The sequence below is a fragment of the Cololabis saira genome, chromosome 2, assembly GCF_033807715.1.
Source record: "Cololabis saira isolate AMF1-May2022 chromosome 2, fColSai1.1, whole genome shotgun sequence".
Classification (NCBI taxonomy): Eukaryota; Metazoa; Chordata; class Actinopteri; order Beloniformes; family Belonidae; genus Cololabis; species Cololabis saira.
This window is the reverse complement of record NC_084588.1, coordinates 25884015-25905998: the sequence shown is the minus strand read 5'-3', so window position 1 is coordinate 25905998 and position 21984 is coordinate 25884015. Positions and strand designations below refer to the sequence as shown.

General features: G+C 36.6%; 1 protein-coding gene across 1 annotated transcript in view; it reads right to left on the bottom strand.

The window, feature by feature from the left end:
• Positions 1 to 1111: 1111 nt before the first annotated feature.
• The window catches only part of gpc5a (glypican 5a), a 195862-nt gene continuing 174989 nt past the window's right edge, over positions 1112 to 21984 (bottom strand). The window contains exon 9 of the mRNA XM_061741683.1: positions 1112 to 4802. Within this exon, the coding sequence (XP_061597667.1) occupies positions 4636 to 4802 (167 nt within the window). The 3' untranslated portion in view covers positions 1112 to 4635. The remainder of the gene's footprint in view (positions 4803 to 21984) is intronic.

Sequence of the window (21984 nt, the reverse complement as noted above, 5' to 3'; positions counted from 1 at the left end):
ACCTTTCCCTGTAAATATTAATGTTAAACAATATTAAGACTTGATCTGATACATATTAAATAACAAAAGTATGTAAAATTTACTGATTAATAATCCTACATTGAGATATGAGTTACCATACTATGACAGTTCATGGTTGCCATGAAAAAGCCATGATTTTTTTCTGAGCTATACAAATCATTTAGGCACAAGAAAAATTTGAAACCCTGGACTAGAGAATATGAATCGCCATGAAAAAGTCTAGCGATGCCTCCCAGTAAAAAAGACCCGTTGTTGACCTGCTGTGCTTGTCATTTTAGGCTACTGTGGGAATAAACAGGAGCAGGACAATTTGTACAGTTTACAACCTGAAGCTGGTGAAAACTGCTGGAAAGCAACCTTCGAGTAAAGTTATTTCATAAAGCTATAACATTAGACAAGAAAGTCACCTGATCCAAGCACGTTTTTCTACAATGAAATAAGATCTCCTCAGTTAACAAGTTCTGATATCCGGGAATTAAAATCAGTGTAAAAATGCACACAGAATATCAGACATCTGGTAACCGAAACAAGCATCACTATTATCTTCAGATTCAAAACTTAACATCACTCTTAACAATTTATCTGGTCAAAGTGAAACCAGAAAGTTTGCCTGCTACATTGTGACTGATGTATATTTCAATTTCCCTCTTAAACAATGGCCAGCTAGTAGGGGATGTGATCATTTTAGCACTTGTCTGGTTTGTTAGAGTTCCACATTCTTCGTCATAACTTCAGTGACTGAACTGGCAGCATAAGTTGCTGAAATTATAACTATGGAGCAACGATGAATGGACAAGACATGAATTATATTCTATTTAGGACTATTGAGATAAAATAGAACCTAATGTACCAGAGCAATTACACAGTTGGTATTTTAGAAAAGCAGCATGTTGTTTCAGAGGTTCTGACGTGTTGAATGGCTCGCCTGCAGGACATACATCTCTGTTATAGTAGTATCACTGTCATGACACTACGGCCAGGATCAGACCCCTTTTCTTTCTCATCTGGCTAACTGTCTGTCTGTGTATGAACGATAAACACAGAAAAAAAAATCAAGTTACACCCAGTCGTTTAAGTATAGAGGCACAGACAAAACCATAACTTATATTTGACCTAAAAAATAAGAAAAACATATTTTTTTCTGCTGTCCTCTGAGACTTAACACAAATCTTTAGTGGTGTCATTTACACAGGCGACAATAGCCCTGGCTATGAAGATGACAGTTTTTGATGAAGGCTGTGACTTGTTCAGAAATTACACGATTATTTTAAGGTTTTTAACCAGTGAAAATCTTTATTTGGGAATCTCACAGCTGAAACAAAAAACACAAATTCAGTGTAAGAAATGAGCACAGTGAACACTGTAAACCTCAAGATTACCACTGAATATAAATCAAGGACCTCAAACAGCCTTGTCTGCATATTGAAACAAGCACAAAACCTGTTTTATTAATGGGGAATAATGATGAAAACAATTACAGAGCATATTAAAGGCTAACTCAAGTTTGAGGCTTGAGACTATGATCAAACAAAATATCCTGAGAATTGTCCATTGAGATGGTGAATAAAACTTTCAATTAAGAAATTTAAGCTAAAGACAGAATTTTGGCACAAAGTAAATGATAATGGGTCATACCCACATATATAAGTGCAAATTAACTTGAATAAACCCTCATAAATTAGGGGTTGATCTTATAAGCAATGTCTTCTTACAGTTAAAGTGAATTATGTTATACAGTTTTCTGTACACTTGAGCCCAAACAGTAAACATTAAGGGACTGTTTCTGTTACAGTGATATACTCAGCAGCAGTCTTAGTAATTTAGCCTACTTCCGTAGTTCTCTGCGTGTGTTCACATGTGATAAAAATGAGCAGTGATGACTCAAAAAAATGCAGCGCCTCAAAAGAGGATTTTCAGTTCTGAAAACATATTACGTTTAGACAGCTTCAGACTTTTTTATTACTATTTACCATTTTTCCATGATGCTCTATTATGCTAAACCCCATTCAATTCATATTTCTATTTAATCAATTATAGTCAGTATTATATACTGGCGAAATCAAAAAGGAATTTTAGAAATAAAATAAAAAATCTAATGTTTAAATATTGAAATGACATTGGTATTCAGACTGTGAAATCAGAACTTGGTGGTTGAGCTTGTGACAGTGATTACAGCCCTGAGTCTCAATGGGTTTGAAGCTGTGCACACCTGGATTAAGGGATTTTCTGCCATTCTTCCCTGCAGATTTACCCAAGCTCTGTCAGGCCGAATTGGAAGCGGACAGGCATTTTCGGATTTTGCCAGACTTTAACCGAGTTAGAGTCTGGGTTTAACTGGGTTAAAGTCTGGGCTTTGTCTGGCCGAATGAGAATACCTTCAGAGACTTTAACATATGCAAACTTATATCTGTCAAGGTTAATGTGGTGTGAGTGAGTTTTGTTTTAGGTTACAAGTTTTTCAGAGGCTGAAAAATAAATGACTTCTGTAAACATTTTCCAGTTTTTGGAACATTTCACTTTCAAAAAGGATTTGTTGAAATGAAGCCTTCAGCTTGAATAGATCACCCCACTTTGATATTATTTCAGCTGTCTGCGTGGGTGTGTCCCATCACACAGCCAAATGTCATATTAATTTAGTAAAATAAACCTTTTAGACTTTTTGAAACTTTGACTTTGGTTGTTCATTTTGTTGCTTTGTTTAGCTTCCTCACTTCCCGGACTAGTCCTCCCTGCTAAAAAAACACCCCAAAGGATGATGATACCACCACCAGTCCTTAATGATAGGATGGTATTGGGTAGGTGGTGAGCAGAACATCGTTGCCATGATGTTTAGAATTTCTGCCAAAAAAAACCTTTAGTTTGACAAGAGAATCTTGTTTACAGCAGAAAAGGAATTCCATGTGGGATTTTTTTTTTTTTTTTTTTGCAAAGTCCAAACAGACTTTCAATGTCTCTATGGAGAGGCCTCCATCTGTCCAGCCTGCCTTGAAGCCCAGATGAGCAGAGCGTAGCGATGATGGTTGTCCCTGTGGAAGTTCCTCCAATCTCTTCTGGACCCTTCTCTTGCCCAATTTGGCCAGGCAGCCAGATATATGAAGTCCTGGTAGTTCCAAATGTCTTTCATTCAAGGATAATGGAGGCCGCTGTGCTTTGGGGAACTTTCATTAGAGCAGAAATTCTTTGTAGCCTTACCAAAATCTGCGCCTTGACGTAATCCTGTTTCTGAACTGTGCAAACACTTTTTATGTTGTTTTTTTTAAGCTGCAAACTTTTGCTTATACCAACTTAAGTTTTTTTTTGCCTCTTGAGGTACTACATCAGCATTTCCACCATAAAAAAACCTTCTAAAATACAGTTTGTCACATCAACATGGGGAGGTACAGAGTACAGATGTATGGTAGATTTCAAAACAATTTTGGCACCCTGAAACAGAATTAACATATCTCAGAATAGAGGGTCTGAATACTAACTGAAAATACTGTAGCATTTGTGAGTCAAAGAACCAATTTTTCAGTACTATTGAGTGTTTTTCTGTCTCACTGACCAGACACACATGGTATATGTGAAACAAGTCATTTTACATTTGTCTGCACAGAAACCTGTCAGCAACACACCAACATTATGCAGTTAGATAGCGGGTAGAAGCAATTGGATTCTTCCTCACCAGTAGCTCCTGAAGCTATCAGCCCCCATCCAGGTCTATGACGGTAGAGGAGGATTGAGTTTGAAAGATGATAATAGACTCCTGAGGAAACTAATCTATTTCTAAAGAAGAAAGGGCTATGAATTCTCTCCCTTGCCCCCAATCTCCACCTGTCCAACCTTCTGCTTTCAGCCCTTTTCCCCACAGTAGTACAGGTCAATTTACAATTGAAAAATACTAATTAAAAGAATTGTGGACAACAAGGGATCTATTATTCTTAAAAAGAAGTAGATATCAAGATTGTTTTTCTTGTTCTTGCTGTTTCTCTGTTTTTTTTTTGTTTTTTTGTTTGTTTTTTACATCAAAATATGTAACATACAACACATACATGATTGCTTACTAAGTTTTTTTTCTTGTTCCCACTATGGTGAAACACACACTCTTAATAACCTTTGTGTTTTTAAAGAATGGTTTCTTATTACAGTATTAGAGTAACAGGACAATTGTATAAATATTGCAACTGAAGGAGTCGTTGATACACCTTAAAAGAATCACGTACCGTAGTGTGCTATGCAGAAGTAAATTCATGCTTCCATATCTACAGATCATTTACTGAATGTGCTGATACACATATATATATATATATATATATATATATATATATATATATATATATATATACTATTTAATATCCAAGCGTTGACCTCACCTAATATAAATAAGTCATTGTTAGTATAAATGAATGGCAAGTCACTCTTAAAATAAAAACAGGCAAAGCCAGCAGATCCTGACTTCTGTAAACCACAGTCTCGTAATTTCCACACGATCGTAAGTGTCCCTATTATGTCAAGCAGTGTGTGGAAGTGGACGTCCGCCATATATTTTAGCTTGTTACACCCACTAGTTCTCTCATTTTGGGATAAATAAGCTTGAAATCAAGTCTCACAGCTTAATTCTGAGAAAGGCAGCTGTTAAAAGGCCAGGAGCATATGTAAACAAGGCAGCACCAGGACCCAGATGGCTCCAATCAGTCTGAGGCTGCTAGATTTGCCATCCATTTCTGAATCCTTGGCAGGTGGATGATGATAATGATGATGATGATGATGATGTTTGTAATCACCGGTCACATCTGGACTCACTGTAGAGAGAGGAAACGAAAATACCAGTCAGAAGGATTCTGTTTATCAATTTGGCATAATAGGAGTTGTATAGTCATTTGTCACGTTAAGAAGACAGGAACTGGTTTATTTTACATTTTCTTATTGGGTACAAATGTCATTGAACACAACAAAAGGTCAGCCTGTATCTGAAAACTTTTCCAACTTCCACGTCCTTTTTTGTGAGACTTTTTCAAACTGCACTTTCAGTTCCAAGAAATGTGGACATCCTTGAAATGGCACACAAGTTCTTTTGAGATTGCAGTTTATTTACCAGTTTTCAGTCTAATGTAGAGGATTAATAGCTCTCTGTGATTTACTGTAAAAACATGAAAACATTAAGAAACCAGTATGAATACAATCCCAGCAAATCCTATTGTTATAGGTCTAACAGGTCTAACCTAACCATATCTTACAAACAAGCTTTGTTTCTCTGATGCACACAGTTTCATCTGTTCATATCCCCTGGAAATCAATGTGGAATAAAGAGGAACTAAACTACTCTGTATCAAAGAGCAAATTACTTAGAATGGCTGGCTAAACTAAAATTTTGTGGTGCAGATTATGATTGTAAATGCTAAATTAAACTATTTTCATGCAAACAATATGAGGCACCTATATCTCCATGTGTAATGCAGACACCAACAGTCAAATAGTTTTGTTTTCTTTATATATAAATATGGTGAGTTTTTTTCTTCTAGTTTTTATCACAACTTGAAGTTTCACCAGAATCTTGTCACATTAGCAGCCACAGAAGCCACAGCTTCCAGTAATTATACAATATCATATCCCACTTAACAGTTGATGTATTTTTATATGAATGGTACAATAATAAGTCGAAAGAGAATGATTGATGATAGGTAGCGTGGGAACAAAATCACTTGGAAGGTACTTATTTGGTTTCATAATTTATTCATTAATTCTCAACAGGAGTCTAAAAATCTTGCTAATCAAAAAAAGTCATTGTGTGTTCACACCTGACCGGCTACAAGATGGTCAAAGCCAAGGTTTGTGGGGTTGTAAAACAGCATAAATTCATCAGTCATGTTTTATTTGTACGCTAAACAATTTAACATGACATTCCTTCATCATCTTGCCTTCAATTATATGATTTTGTTTCCCTAATATTTTATTAACATTGCATGCTGGTGCAACGGCATTAGGGATTTGTTGTTTCTATGCCAATATGAAGATAAAATTACTTCCTGCAGCACTAACTTCAAATGCCATACTTGAGGCAAGTTTGAATTCCCCAAACTAATATGGTTACGATACCAAAACTACATCCCTTCTGACAGGAAAGAAGGCACAGATAGGAAAGGAGTCCCTCAGGCACAGAAAACTCTGTTTTAGGAAAACTGTGGTAAGTGGGAGATCATATCAGAAGATGTAATATACCTGATCTTTTCATTTCTCCAACTGCAACAACTGAAGTTCTTTTTTGGGGGGTAATGACCAACCATAAGTATAATAACCATGAACCATACTGTCTGTGAAGGATTCAAAAATCCAAAAATGAGCCTTCCCAGGAAAAAAAAGAAATGAATCAAACGAGAACTGAATCAAACCATGGTTAAGCTTAATCTACACTGATAACACCTCCTTCTCCAGTCTAAGCTTTGGCTGGTTGGTCTATGGGATGTCACACATATGTAGATTTAGTCCAGAGTGTAAACGTTTGAATATATAGATAAAATAACTTTGATGTGAAAGCACTAAAAGTCAAGGTTACAATCTGAGTGAAGTTCAACATAAGCTACTCTATCAGTTTCCTCATAACGTAATCATTACAAAAGTGATTAATGTGACCCCCCCCACCCCACCCCCCATCCATCCATCCATCTTTCTCATTCTCATAATAACAGCTACAGAAATAATGCCTCATACATCTTTCACAGCTGCAATGCATTAGTGCCCCTGCTAAACCATTAAGGTACTCTGTTAATTTTCCACAACCCTATTTATAGTGAGCTGATGCAACCACAGGGCACCTTCACCCTCCACCTCACTCCCCCGGGAGGTGGCCGAGAGCATCTTGGGTGCATCTTTGTGTCAACAGTCATGACAGTGTTTATGCCAAATTGAATCTGCACCAGCGTTACAAACTACATTCAAATCTGTAGTTCTCATATCGCCATTTTATTTTACACTTAATTCCTGCATTCCTTTTTTTTTCCTTTTTAACATCTGACATATTTACTTCTGTAAAAATTAATCTACAGATCTTAGGTGACATCTCAGGCTGCACTGAGTCGTGTGGTAGTATGTACCACCAGATATTTGTTGTGAGTTCTAACCTCTCGGGCGCCAGAGCCACCCACTTGGTAAGAACTACATGTTTTTATATATATATCAACAGAGGTGCACTAGAAAGACAACTTTTCAGTCTAACTCTTGTATTTTTGTGCTCCACATCATGTAATTTATAAACACAGTAAACAGTAAGACTCCCCCCTGGAGATGCTGCACTATTTTATATCTTCTCTTCACTGTGTGAGCCGAACTACTTTTGACTCCTTCAAATTTAATGAAAATGACAAAAAGCAGAGAAAATGACTGAAATGATCAAACTTTGGGATAAGAAATACTTAAATACTTTTCCTTGTTACAGATATTCTGCTCTGTAGAAGAAGAAATATGCAAATCACTTCCAATCTTTCTTTAAGAAACGTTCTTTTAAACATTTTAATAATTTTCTCACGCATTTGGTGACACTATGTATGCCCTCTTTCCATTTTCCTCCTCAAAGTCTTTCATGGATACTGGCTATGTTCTGAATTATTAATATCACCTGTTGACATCATCATATAAATAAATTCATTATAGTTTTTTTTTCTTCCATCTCCTTACTGTTTTAATGTATTGCAGGCCTTAAATGCAAATATAAATAAATAAATAAATAAATAACCCATAGGGTTTTAAAACCCCTTGCTCTCACTCTGTTACTGAATCACAGCTGGATTACATGAGTAATTAGTAGGGGTGTAACGATACACTAATCTCACGATACGGTACGATACACGATATTGAGGTCACGATAACGATACGATATAGCAGTATTTTTTTAACAACCTTGAATGAGGAACATATGACTGGAAAAAATTGTCTTTTATTTGAAAGACACAAAATACAAAACAATACTGTACGTTTGCCCTATTGTTACAGTTTGTAATGCTTTATAACTGTTTAAGTTTTAAAGAGAAAGCCAGGCCAACCATTTTCCACAAACTGAACTAAAAGTAAATGTCAGGTTTGCATTATGCATCTTCAGTTTCATACAAGTAAAAATATTTTGCCACAAACTGAATAGTTTCTCTCATGTATGATTTGACTTTTTTCTTTCTAATTTAACACCTAAAATTAAATAAATAAATACAAGTAAATAAATATATACAATTTTACATCATAAAAAGATTGATTCATGCTCACCTTATAAGTGTAAGAGGAGATTTATTTTTGTTAAGAAGTTTATTTTGGTAATTCAGGGTTCATTATTTTATAAATATATTCTTTATATTCTGATGTAAATCAGGGACTATAATGACACTAGTCAGTTTATCTGTAGTGATTAGTCTGTTTTAGATTGGGCGGAGTGATACAGCACTAGGTGCTGTTGTTGATGTTCTAAAATCCTACGCTGTTGAGGGACATTAAAGTACACTGGAGCTCAGCAGAAGTTGCCCGCGTGTTTATCCTACTCACGACCAGAAAAAGGTTTAATTTAATAAGGTAAGGTTTAACTCTACACCAGACTTACATAAGTAAAAGTTCAGAGCTCAAAACGGGACCACAAAACGGGAGTAGTTTCTTCTGAGCGGAGTAAGATTTTGGTCCGCGGGTCGAGATGCGGTCGCGGTCGGATGCGCGTTACTAGTCAACACAATAGATTAATATTAATAACCCAATATCGCGATACACTTTGTCACCTCCACGACACGCATTGTGACGTTTTTGTATCGCGAAATTTTGTGGCACGATATATTGTTACACCCCTAGTAATTAGGTACCTTAAATCAATGTTGTTGCCGTGACAGTTGTCATAGCATTGAAAATGTTAACATCTTAGTTGGAAACGTTAAACCAAGTGCTTAATGATAAGAACATAGGTAAAGGATGATGACTACTATAGCTTAAAAACATTTAAAAAAAAACAGGCAAATTACTCTTTTCTCTCTTTCTGGCATCCACAAAATATTCTCAAAACCTCCTGGTCCTGAACTCAGCACCCCTATGTGTCTACACCTTTAAAATTACACCTTAACAGATATCAATTCAGACAAGTGCCCCGCACCAGCTGTCAACATCTTGTTGTTTACATGTCTTCAGAGGCCTGAAGTGTTGAGGCGGGGAGATTCTTTGTCCCTCGCCAAATGAAATAGAGCATCCTCCTTAACCCTGCTGATGGAGCCTCAGACTTCATCTTGCTTCAGCCCCGCAGGGAAAGAGTGAGGCTGAGCCCAAATAGATGACCACCTGCTCCAGGACTTCTGGGTTTCTCACTTAGGCCCTGGGATCATAAGTCTGTCACAGGCAGGATTAGTCTCACCCGCACCCTTTCGAAGTCTTCAAGGCCTCCCTATCAAAGTTTATCTTACTGGCAGAAAAATAAGGCGAGCTACAAAGGCCATTTGTACACTGTAGATTCAATTCCACATTTTATGGTGCAGCAGAAATGGACTGTATTTTCCTTTCCCCACACCAGTAGGCTATCCAAAATAATTACTTGATTCTGTGAAGACAATCTAGCTCTAATGTAGCATAAATTAAAAATATAGTATGACCTAATTTAATTAAGTTCAGTAATACAATAAATATGAATAATTAGTCTTCATTCAAAATTGCTTTTATGAATACAAGTTCCACCACGTTTCTATGCTGCTTTTACATGTAGAATTATTAGTAATGCCTGTTAAACAGGAAGCTGCAAATGTGTGAGTTATAGTAAAATCATAGGATCATGTGTTAACTGCTTATTGATTCACTGCCACAGAGTCCCCAAGACAATGATTTAAAGAATACAGCTCACGGACGGTTTTTGCACCCAGGAGCACTGAATTTCAGCACCTCAATCAATTCCTTTTACAAGGTTTCTAATGCAGCAACAAGCTGCAGATAGAATGACAGAATGCCCCTCTTATGTATAACCTGTTCAACACAGGGAGCCATCTTATTTTAACTGCAGGGAACACTGGACGGTCAAAGTAAAGTGAAAAAACAAGATGCCGACAAGACATCTCAAGTAACATTGATAAAGCAATGATTGTATAAAAATATTTAAGATTCAGGGGTAGCTGATATAGACAAGGAAATTCCCAAAAGAAGTCAACAGGCACATTTGAGCATAATCAGCCAGCAATTATTGTGTGTAGATGTTGTATTTAATACACTGCAGGTACTTGGAAATAAAATACTTGAAATTATATAATCTATTTACATTTAATATTAAATATACAAATATTTAATTACGCACTGCATGGGCTATCAAATTACATGTGGCAATTTTTAATTACTTTTAAAATGATCTCCAACTAATTAGATGTACAGACCTTAATACGCTCTAATTTAAAAAAAGACAGACATCTGAAATGTTTTTCTCTCGCAGTATAAAAATAAATAGTGGAATGTTTTGCCGTCATTGTTCACTTTGCCACACCAACTGTTACTTAGTCAGAAGATCTGGCATATTCAAAAGTTTATTTTTATCCATATGCTGCACATTTTAAATTGACACAGTAGGCTCCTAACTATGTGTTACTTTCTAAAGTGAGAATGACTTTTTCCTATCACTCCGACCTTTATATTATTGCTGGAAAGTTTCCACTGGCTGACTCTAGTACAGGACATAAAGCACTGCTATGTAAAGCACAAAGGTGGACTGTGAGTGAAAGCGTGTTATCAAAAAATTTTAAAATGTTATACTCATATACTTAATGCCAGTGTTAAAGTAATAAGCTACTGTATACAGTTTGTAAAAGTCAAGATTAGTTTGAGACATAAATACTGAACTTTCATTGTAGAATCTGTGCACATAATCAGAAGCTCGCAGCAGAATGGAGACAAATGACCAATTAAAGAAAGAAATGTCTGAATCAGTCTTATTAGATAATGTTACAGCATCAATGAAGCCCCTCGCAGTCATACAAATTATACCCATTATTCTTCAGGAGTGTATAAAGCTGATTTCCTCATCAATTGACCTTTAAAGTGCTTTATTCTTTTAATTCCAACAAATAGTCAACATCTGGTGCATTTAATAGCTCCTTTATCATAATCACATGGTTACTTCTGTTACCACAGAAAGCAAGATTTCCAAACTTTAACAAAGCAGTCACCCTTATAAAAGGTTTTCTAATTGTTTAAGAATGAACACATACATATTATGTCATGCTTTCTGGTAAGGGTTTGATTAGAAATATTCTGTAGCTGTAAAGTCCAATTCTGCAGTGTATGAAGTTAATTTTTCATGCATATTATTTTAAGCAAGTTTATGCATGTCCAACTTATTTAGATTTATATATACATATATGATATATACATGTTCATAATGTGTTTCATTTTACATAGTTATTTCTACACAAGATAAATGAACAAGTTACAGCATTTAAATGAGAACACTGGAGTTGGGGTTGATAAGAAAATACTTCCCAAAATGTTGGCATATGGACCCTGACTTCACAGCAACTTTTAATCATCACTGCTAAGTCTTTGTGCTATGAGTGGGTTGTTTTGGTGAATGACAATGAAGCAACATGTGGGGGAGCATACTTCATACTTACAATTATGCAATACTTACATTTTCTTGTGTAACATCTGAAAAGCTTTAGTATAGACTTATTTTGTTGGGGCTCCAATCAGGCATGAGTAAATGTACCTGGGAACTTCCACTACAATAACATGTTTTAGTAAACCCTCAGCAGAGTAGTTAGGATGTTTAGAAGGTGCCTGAGCTGAAGAGAGACAAGGGTCAGAAAGAGAGGCTTACTACTGAAGCAAAATCAATACAAGTTGATTCGGGCAGACTTTGGCCAACAATGATCAATAACACACCAACAACACCAGGGGAAACAAAAAAAGAAAGAAAAAAGAAAACAATTGAAGAGATGGAAAGTCTTGGTATGGAGCGTCACTCTACAAAAACTAATGTGCACATCTTTCGGCTGATTTGGTTGACCAAAAGGGCTTTTATATATGACTCTGTTTTATCAAACCTTGTAACAGCCTCCTCTCCTTTAGACTAGCAGCTTTATAACAAAGAACAGCTATCCTGCATGAAGACTATCAGTTGATCATCAATCACTTTCACTGACAAGTTAAGTGGTGAAACTAATCTATTCAAATATAAGACAGATTTTAAACTAAAAGTGACAGCCTCACATTTGTTAAAAGGACGAGCTGCTGTTATCTCCTGTTTGATAATCACGCGTTTTCTCTTGGTACTCAGTACTCCTCCTCACATCTAATAACATGCATGACTGGTTAAAGGCAGGGTAAGCGATTCCTTGAATGTCAAGTCTGCTGATATTTGAAATACAACATCAACTAAACTGAGAAATAACTCCTTCCTCCCCCACCTTCCAATGCTCCCCAAGAAAGCATGTGCCATCACAAATTCTCCCAAATCCCTCTGATAACAGGAAAACTATTCAAGGTGCACCTGTATGTACCTGAATAAAATATCTGGCAAACATGTTTTCACTCTCTGACTGTATGGAACAATCCTATCAGCTTGAACTGGAGTCAGATGCAAGCAAGGAGGAATTCCTCATCTAGTTCAACCATCAACACTTCAGTAGGGTTCCTGGTGAACGGTAAGTGCATTATGTTATTTCAACATTTATTTGAATATGATCATACATTGACAGAGGACGCGTCAAGATAATTAGCTCCTACATTATTTTTGAAATGACACTGCTCGACTAGTGTGAGGTGCAGCTGCCATGCAGATGCAACTCTGGATTACTATTGTTCGTTCTGACTGTGGGCTGTTGCTGTCAGTTGCTCTTTGTGTAAAGCTACGGGCGATCAACCGGCACTTCTGCAAAGAAACAATGAGCCTCTGCAGCAGACTTGTGCTTGTTGGTGTTGAATTACTTGTGACAGGACTTCCATCAGAGGTAAAGATGTGCAGCAAGATATGCAGTATGCAATAATACCACTTTATGCACAACATTACACTAACATATATATATGCATATGCATATATATATATATATATATATATATATATATATATATATATATATATATATATATATATATATATATATATATATATATATATATATATATATATATATATATATATATATATACATACACACAGTACAGACCAAAAGTCTGGACACGCCCTCTCATTCAAACAAATGGGGATTTCTTGCGTCCCCCTGGTTTTGGTAGTTAAACTTGACTTTTACTCTGAAAGTAAGCAGTTGAACTCTAGAAACTTCCTTCCTTATGTAGCCACAGTCTCCAGGCCTGCAGAAAACAGAACAACTTCAATCAATGTTGTTCTCCCTCTCTGTCATACCTCTCGAGGATCACAGATTGCCGTACACCCTTCTCACTATGAACGAGGGCTGCTCAGCCATCCTTATGCAGCTCTCATAATTGTAGCACATGTAGCTGCAGATCTTTGTCGTGCAGCTTGCATGAAAGTTTCCCTTGAAAGCCAGAAGCACTATGAAGAAAGTACAGCTAATTAATGACTGATTTGCTCCGAGACTGACACTGACTTACAATGAGGCCTAACCCTACAAAAACAGCAAGCACCATCCTTTAACTGAAGAGCACCAAAAAGATTTGAATCACTAATACTGGACATTCAACATACTCCCGAATGATTTTCTTTTCTTTTTGCTCTTTCAATTATGGCAATATAGTGTACTTAAGGACTATTGTACCAGACATACTCTGAGTATTAGGGGTGGGCTACACACAGCTATCTTACAAGTGCGGTTTTCTTCAATATGTGTAGTTATCCCATTAACAATGACGTTCTTTTGGTGGATCAAATTTGATTATAAGTATATATCATAACTGTAGTTATGATATGCTGTTATGATCAAGAAAAAGAATCTTGGCTGCAACTAAACATCCTCCGGCCTCAATAAAGGTTGAAAATGGGTTCACAACATAGTAGGAAGTTAAAAGGCCCTGCTGTTTACTTGATACTTTTTGTTTAGTATGTGTATTAAAGTTCAAAAATACAGACATAGCACAAAGAGAAGAACTTTTCCTAGTAAAACACATGAACACTGTGTTTGCCACTTTGTGCACATTGCCTTGTCAAAGATTAACATACACAACAATACTCACCTATAATGAGAGATATCAGTGTGTATCCAATTTTGTTTCTCTTTCTAGTGTATTTTAGTTGCTTGTATATTCTATATTTAGGGTTATCTCATAGAATAGTATAAATAGTATAGCTCAATAGTATATTAATAAAGTGCCATTCAGACTAAAACCAGTTTCAAATTTGATGAAAAATTGGAATTGTAGGTCTTTTTAAACTTATTAGTTCCACTATCAGTGATGGAGTGCTGAAAATGCACATAACAAGACATATGGCATAGGATTTATACATTTACTTGGACATGCATCAGTTTTTTTTTAAATCTGGACTGTATTTGTAGCTTCAGTGTAGATGCTCCTGTTAGCTGTGGAGGTTATACGTTACAGACTTGTTGTCCGTGTTCTTTGTGGAATTTTAAAAAGTAAAGCATTTGTGTCAAGGCTAGAAACCTGTACTTATTTCATGATTTAAAATTGGTCTGGCATTGATAAGGGAATCAATAAACATTTGGCTCCATAAGCAGAATTGATAATAGCATTGCCACTGATAAAGTCTCATCAGTTCCCATACCTAGTATCATAGACTAGTGTCAGTCTTAAAAACTAAACCCTGAGTGTTAGGTGATGTCCAATAATTCCTCAACTTTACTGACTATAACTGTCTAAAGACCTGCAATAACTAAACACACTGTTTCTCATTCACTTGACCATTCATTCATTATTCATCTGACATCAGAAAACAATGAGCATATTGGGGGCAATTAGGTGGTTCAGTCATTTGCCTGAGGACATTCGGGCAAGAAACTGAATGCTCCAGTTGGGAAATTTGTTAACATTTGGAAATTAAATGAAAGACAAAAGCTAAAGAGAAAAAAAGCAAAAGATGTTTGATACTCATTAATGTCATTGACATGCCGCTTTTAATTTTTCAACATTCGTTTTTCTCCTAGAAGGTCTGAAACAATGGAACGAATGCATTTGAACCAATAGTTCATTCATTCTCTCAGCCATCATCTACGCACTCTTATTTCTATTTATGGCCAGGAGGATCGGCTGCAGCCTACCGCAACGTTCTGTAGACAAAAAGCAGAGGCTTTCATCGGGATTTAAACCAGGAACCTTCTTCCTGTGAGGCAACAGTATAACCCTCATATCATTCATGGTGCACATACAACTTTGACTGGGATTGCTCACATTTAACATGCTAACTGTGATGGAAACAATTCCTGGGACACGGCATGTGAAACCTCACCAGGAGTGCTGCTTGTGGTGTCACACACACCGTCTGTTTGCATTAGACAGGTAGTGCTTATTTGTCATTTTAGAGCATTTCTGATTGGTTGACTCATTTTGTGGGAGGGGGGTTTATGAACATTTATAAGATAGTCCTTGAGTTTTATTTTTTCAGATTGAACATGTTATTTACCAAAGCTCCGTCCTTCATTTCCCCTAAGGACATATTGCTTTGACAAATTCTCTCATCATTATTCTCACAATTTCCACAAGTTTCCAAGCATGACACCTCTGATCGTCTCGGAAGGTTCTCACCACCGGAAAGGTTAGACTCTTTCAAGTGAATTTGAACTATAACTATAGTTCTATAAAACCGCATGGTTGGGAACTCAAGGTGGCGTTTGTCGTATGTTATATAATTGGAGATACATACTGCACTGATGTCGACTGGTGCCTGGAATTCTGTGTCATTGAAAAAGTTCAGATCATTTGTTTGTCTGTTTGTTTTGCCCCCCTTCTTCGTTGTTTTGTAGTTAGTGGTTTTGGGTTCTTTTGGGTTCTTTTCCCCACTCGGGTTTTACCCCAAACAGATAGTGTAGTTAGCACCATGAAAGCCTTTTACTGGGTACTCAACTTTTGGGGCTTGGTATTTTGCTTCTGGTACCCAAACAAACAAACCATGCTGTTTTTATTCTCCCTCCACTTGTGGACATAATTTGAATTTTTATTTTGGTTACAAACAAAAGAAAAACTTGTGATGGACATTTCTTTCCTTCATATTATGTTGTGTCTAAGAGTTGAGTTCAGCTGTCTTAAATAGCTGCAAAGATGTTGTTATGGAAACTAAATGTTATTTTGTCTAAAAGCACCTCGCACCCCACTGGTAAAACAGTTTTCAGGGTTTTTCAGTGTGATTTCTTCATCAAACCCTGAGATGTATGATTTGACCCTTTGCATGCAAAGATAATTAAATTCACCAAAGTCTAGCCATTTGTCAAGCCTTAATCATTCTAAAGCTACTGTATTATTATCATTCTTGCCCAGATATTAGTCACCTAGTGGTTAAAATGTAGAAAAAAGAGGTATTTTTTCCCACAATACTAACATTGAACAGCCCATCACACAGTTCCATCAGAACAAGAAACTACGTATACATTCAAAGAGTCCCTGATACACATGGAGGCACCAACCACGCATTTCTAGAGGATTTACTGCTCCATGTGTCACCCAGAAACACCTGCAGAAAATAAAATGCACAATGTTGCTCAGTTGTGTCTAGACGTTATGGTTCTTAATTTATTGATTATGGTAACTAAACTTGTGTTTAACATTTGTTCGGGTGACATTCCACATTTTGAATGATAATGTCTACAATTGAACAGTCACGAGGAACCAGAACTGAAGTCAACAAATGTGTGATCAATGACATAGTGTGTTTTGGCAGTTTTTGCATTCTCTTTAAGTTTAAAGGGATTATTCTGTGTGTGTGTGTGTGTGTGTGTGTGTGTGTGTGTGTGTGTGTGTGTGTGTGTGTGTGTGTGTGTGTGTGTGTGTGTGTGTGTGTGTGTGTGTGTGTGTGTGTGTGTGTGTGTGTGTGTGTGTGTGTGTCTGTCTCACCATTAATCTCGTCGGTAAGGGCCTCTGTTAAGAGGCACCGACTTTTCTGACCTACCTTCATCATTTGACACAAACAGAGAAAACCACATCTGTCAAAAGTTGCATTTCTGCCCCCTGTCCTGTCTATCATACCAGGCAGTTTAAGATGAATGCATGCGGTCTACAGGGAAAATGCTCATATCATACTTTGCTGCAGGTGTGATTGTACATTTCCCCCAACCAAGGCATGCAAACCCCTCACTTTACTCCTTGTGAGAGCTTAGAAAGAAGCTTACTGTCATGCTGTCAAACTCACATGCAGACATGTACCCACTTAATCAGAGATTTTCCCGGGAACGCTTTTGATATTCGAAGGTAAGCTTCTTAAAATGAATTTCAATGATCAATGGATAGTCGAGTCTGCGTCGGAAATATAGTGCATGACAAGCAAGATGCGCGTACATAAGGCATACGCATATTTTCCAGTAGTTTGCCCCAAAGAGCTGTTTTGTTTACATAGGTTTGAGATCAAATAAGGAGAGAAGGTAAATAAAGAGAAAACACCTCAGACCTGTTGGATAAAATGCTCAGTGTTCAGTTCTCAAACTGAACAATTCAATATAGCTCTGTGCCAAAGACGGCATCCCCTTTTAATTAGATTTAAGCTCCCACTGAAAACAGAATAAATGAATGCTTTGTCTACTAAAACGGCATAATTTAAAAAAAATTCATTCATTTACATTGTATATACAATTACAGTGTTTAATGAATAGCCAGTTTATAATGACTGATCTATTGCGAATGCTCCCTTCTTGCTTTTTTCTCGCATTGGCTCCCTAAATGCTGACACAATTGAGATGTGTCACATCCAAATTGGTCGGTTGCCACATGTCTCTACTGTGGAAGCAGTGCTATATTAGCATGCAGCACCTCAACAGCCATCAGAGGATTCATACACGCTTAAATGTGAGAAAAGATTATGAAATGATCTAATACTCAATAATAAATAAAAGGATTACAGCTGAAGAACAAACATTATTTTCATCATTTATAGATTCATTAAAGAAAGTAAACATTGTATTCCTGAGACAATTTTCAGAATTCTTCCAAACCATTACTTTTGGGTTGGCACAAAGACCTGCTGAAACCATTCCTGCTTTCAGTCAAGGGTGTGAAGTCACAAGTTAAGAGGTTTCTGAAGGTTAATTAGGCAACACATCAGGGTTAGTGCAGATAGAAAAAAATAAAAATAAACAACTTAGCCAAGTTCACATATGACCCTTTTAGCTGTTGTCTGACCTTTTGCAAATGCCAAGAGCATCATCGGTTCCCTGACAGCAGCACAACCAATCACAAGCTACTAGAGTCTTCATTTAGGCCAGTACAATCTACGTCAGCAGACAAATTCATGCCCCAATGTGTGCATTACACGAGTAGGGTTTGTAAAAAAAAGAAATAAAAAATCTGGAGTTGAGAAAACCAATCAGTGAAGAGTTTCAGATGTTATCCATATCCATTCTAATGTAAACAAGTCTTAAAATGTGCACTGTACAGTTTTGTTGTCATCTCTTTGTTTCAAAATTCTCCACACATTCTCTATTGGGTAATAACACTACAAAATAACATGTTTGATCCTTTCAGTATCCAAAAGGACAGTTTGATGACAGATTCATTGCATTTATTTTAGCCTGACAGAATTACAGGTCTGGGTGGCAAACGCAAATACACAGGGTTTTCCAAACATACATCACATGGCAGTTTGGCTGTCTGTATTATATGTTCTTATTGATGTCCTCCATAGCAGACACCAATGCATAGTAACTAAACTGTAGGCTGTATAATGCATATAACACTGTAGAATACTTGTGTAACCACATAATGTGCAGAAATGTGCATCTGAACATTCACAAGAGAGTAAGGAGACACAGGTTTGGGCTTTTAAAACTGTCTTACGAGCCTTTAATAGTCCAATCACCTTGAATCTGGTCAAACTGTCTATTGTCTGATTTCATTTACCCTCAGTGCTTAAAGCTAAAGTATTTCAAATGTCTGGGTTGACCCCCAGTGAAACCAGCATCCATTCTGTTTGTGCAATTATAGGAAAAAGCAGGATCAATGGGATCTAATTTAAGGCACAAGCATTTTTCTAAAACACGGGGCCGAGTGCATCTCTGTATGGAGCCAGCAAAATGATTAAGTGCCTTGGTTATATCTTGTATGGCTCTGGTGCACTTGCCACAGAGAGAGAGAGAGTTCATGTCCAGTATCCCATCACTGCAGCCTCTATTACATCCTCAGAGAAGTCAATACTGGGCTCCGACCACCAGTCAGTCACTCTCTCCATCCACACACAGGCTGAATATAAATCAGCTGGGAAAATTCAAAGCTCTGCATCCACTCTGTGTCAACACCTTCACTTAGCAGAGAGTTGATTGGTCCGTCAAGCTCTTACAACTTGTGTGACGAAAGCATATATATATATATATATATATATATATATATATATATATATATATATATATATATATATATATACGTATGAATAATATTACATTTAAAATCAATTCAATTCACTTATGCTGCTTACAGTTTTTTTCGATTGCTTACACACTAAAATTAAAAGTAGTACACTATTAGCAAAACCTTACACTCAAGAAGCAAAACATCAGCCCATATTTGCACAACTATAAGCACATTGTCAACCTCACACTTGTTGCAAAACTCTACACACAGTGATTTTCAAAACACTAAACACACTAAACGTACATTAGACACAAAAATCTATCATAAAGTCACTTCTTTGCAATACCAAAGCACTGACTGTCAAATTAGCACACCGTCCAACCAGTTGGTTCAACACAGTCATCAGGTGTGCAAACACTTGTTTGCTTAAATGTAGACACACCAATCAGGTGTATCTACACCATAGAAAGCAGCAGGTGAGCTCATTGGTCTCAAAGCACAAGAGTCAGAGAAAGACTACAGTTTTTCTCGATTGCTTTGACACATTTTGCACATCATGGGTCAACTTTATCTAATGCTCACACCTTCTTTGCACAGCAAGAGTCCTCTCTGGCGAATCGGTTAACTATTTCTCATTGCTTTCACACAATTTTCTTTGACTTTTACTGTAATACACTTTTCAAAACAGTTACTGTAACACACTTCTCACAAAGAGACACAAAACATAACTGATTTACCATGGCAACACATTGCAGACACTTTGTAGCAGCCAATTGGAACTGCTCTCTCAATTCTAAAAATTATCAGCACCTGTGTGAACTCTCTTTGCAAAACAAAGCAAGTAGTCCTCGACCTATCAAAGAGGTCAATAGCTTGAAGTTGACACCAAGCATGGATCGAGGAGGACGTGGACGAGGACATGTGGCCTGATCGTCAGGCCCGTGTCGACAATGCGTAATTTTCCTGTATTTTTTATTTTTTTCATATTTACAGGGTTTCATTTCATTGTGTTTCATTTACAGTACTTTCTTTGAGAATTGACCTTTGTTGTACTGCATATTGAACCCTGTCATTTTGATTGCTTACAGTATGTGCATGTGACAAGTACTGCAATAAATATTTTTCTGTCAGAATCTTGACATTTTGTACACAGTAGAACAAATCAATGGTGTTGACAGGAACTTCAGCAATACAAAAACAGATCTACAATATTTTACTGTATACACATTTTCTGATTTTACTGTAAATACTCTGTGACAGTATATTTCTAAGTTATATAACTAAGTTAGAGTGCTCAATACAAAACCCAAATTGTAGTATGTTGTCAGTTGTAAAATAGTCAATACTATGAGGGTGTTGAACAAAAGTTGATATTGATAGCTGTAGTTTCAATTTTGTCATCCATCGTTACAGTAAATAAATGAGAAAACACACATGTTCAATTGAGAAAAAATTGTAGGTTTTGATGGAAAAGTTTGGTTTTGATGGATGTGTGACAAGTTTTGAGAAAGTGGTGTCATTCTGCAAACATCATAAAGTGTTTTGGTTATTTCAGCTTCTGTTAAGGGCTTTGTGTGAGCTGTTTTGAAAAAGTAAACTGTGAATGGAAAAATGGGCCAAAACGATCAAGAAAAACTGTATATTTGTACTTTGTTGATAGTAGCCTACTCTAATCATAGGGACGTAGAAGTGCTAAAAGTGTTTTAGGTTTATCACAGCAGAGTGTAACTCGTGCAAACAGAGTATAGTAATGTGAAACGTGTTTGTTTCATATGGTAACAAAGTGTGGTTTTAAAAAAGAAGTGTATAGTTTTTACAAGCGTGTTTAATTTTGCAAAGGATCTGTAGTGTTTTGCTAATTTGGTGTGTTGTTGTGCTAATTGTGTGTAGTGTTTTGAAACCACGGGCCCTGTTTTGAAAATCATGCTTAGGCAATCAAGAAAAACTGTAATGATCTCCTGTAACAGTTTGCACTACAGTTCACCCGAAGACCGGTCCATTGTGATTTGTAATCTTAAATTACACCCCCCCCCCCAATCAGATCCAGAGGTTAGAGAGCAGAGAGCCCTAAACAGAGCCGTCCTTCTTAATCAGCTTATTCAGTGTTTTTAAGTCACGAGCGCAGCTTCTGCTTCAGCTGCTGCTGCTGCTGCTGCCCCAAGAGATGAGCGCAGAGAAAGATTACACTGCCCACCGCAGACAAAGAAAAGATATGCAACATCTTATTCCAGACACTGCACTACGATTGCAGTATCTCCACATCAACTCACTGATAAATTGGCATCTCAATTTGGATATTTGTTGGGATTTAAAAAAGCTCAATCAAATGCTCCTGTGAATAAAAAACAAACACACAAAAAAACTCAGTGATACCTATCTAAAATTTGATACAATGTACAAAACTTGATGTATCAATAATAATTTGTCATAAGCATGGCTTACTAATTCAAAAGAAGCTACTTAGTAGTACTTTCTTGAGCAACTAAGCCCAAATATAACTCACCTGAGTGTGAAGAAGTTTGAGGCATGGCAATTATTTCATTAATTATTAGCAAATTTATGAAATATTCTAGAAAC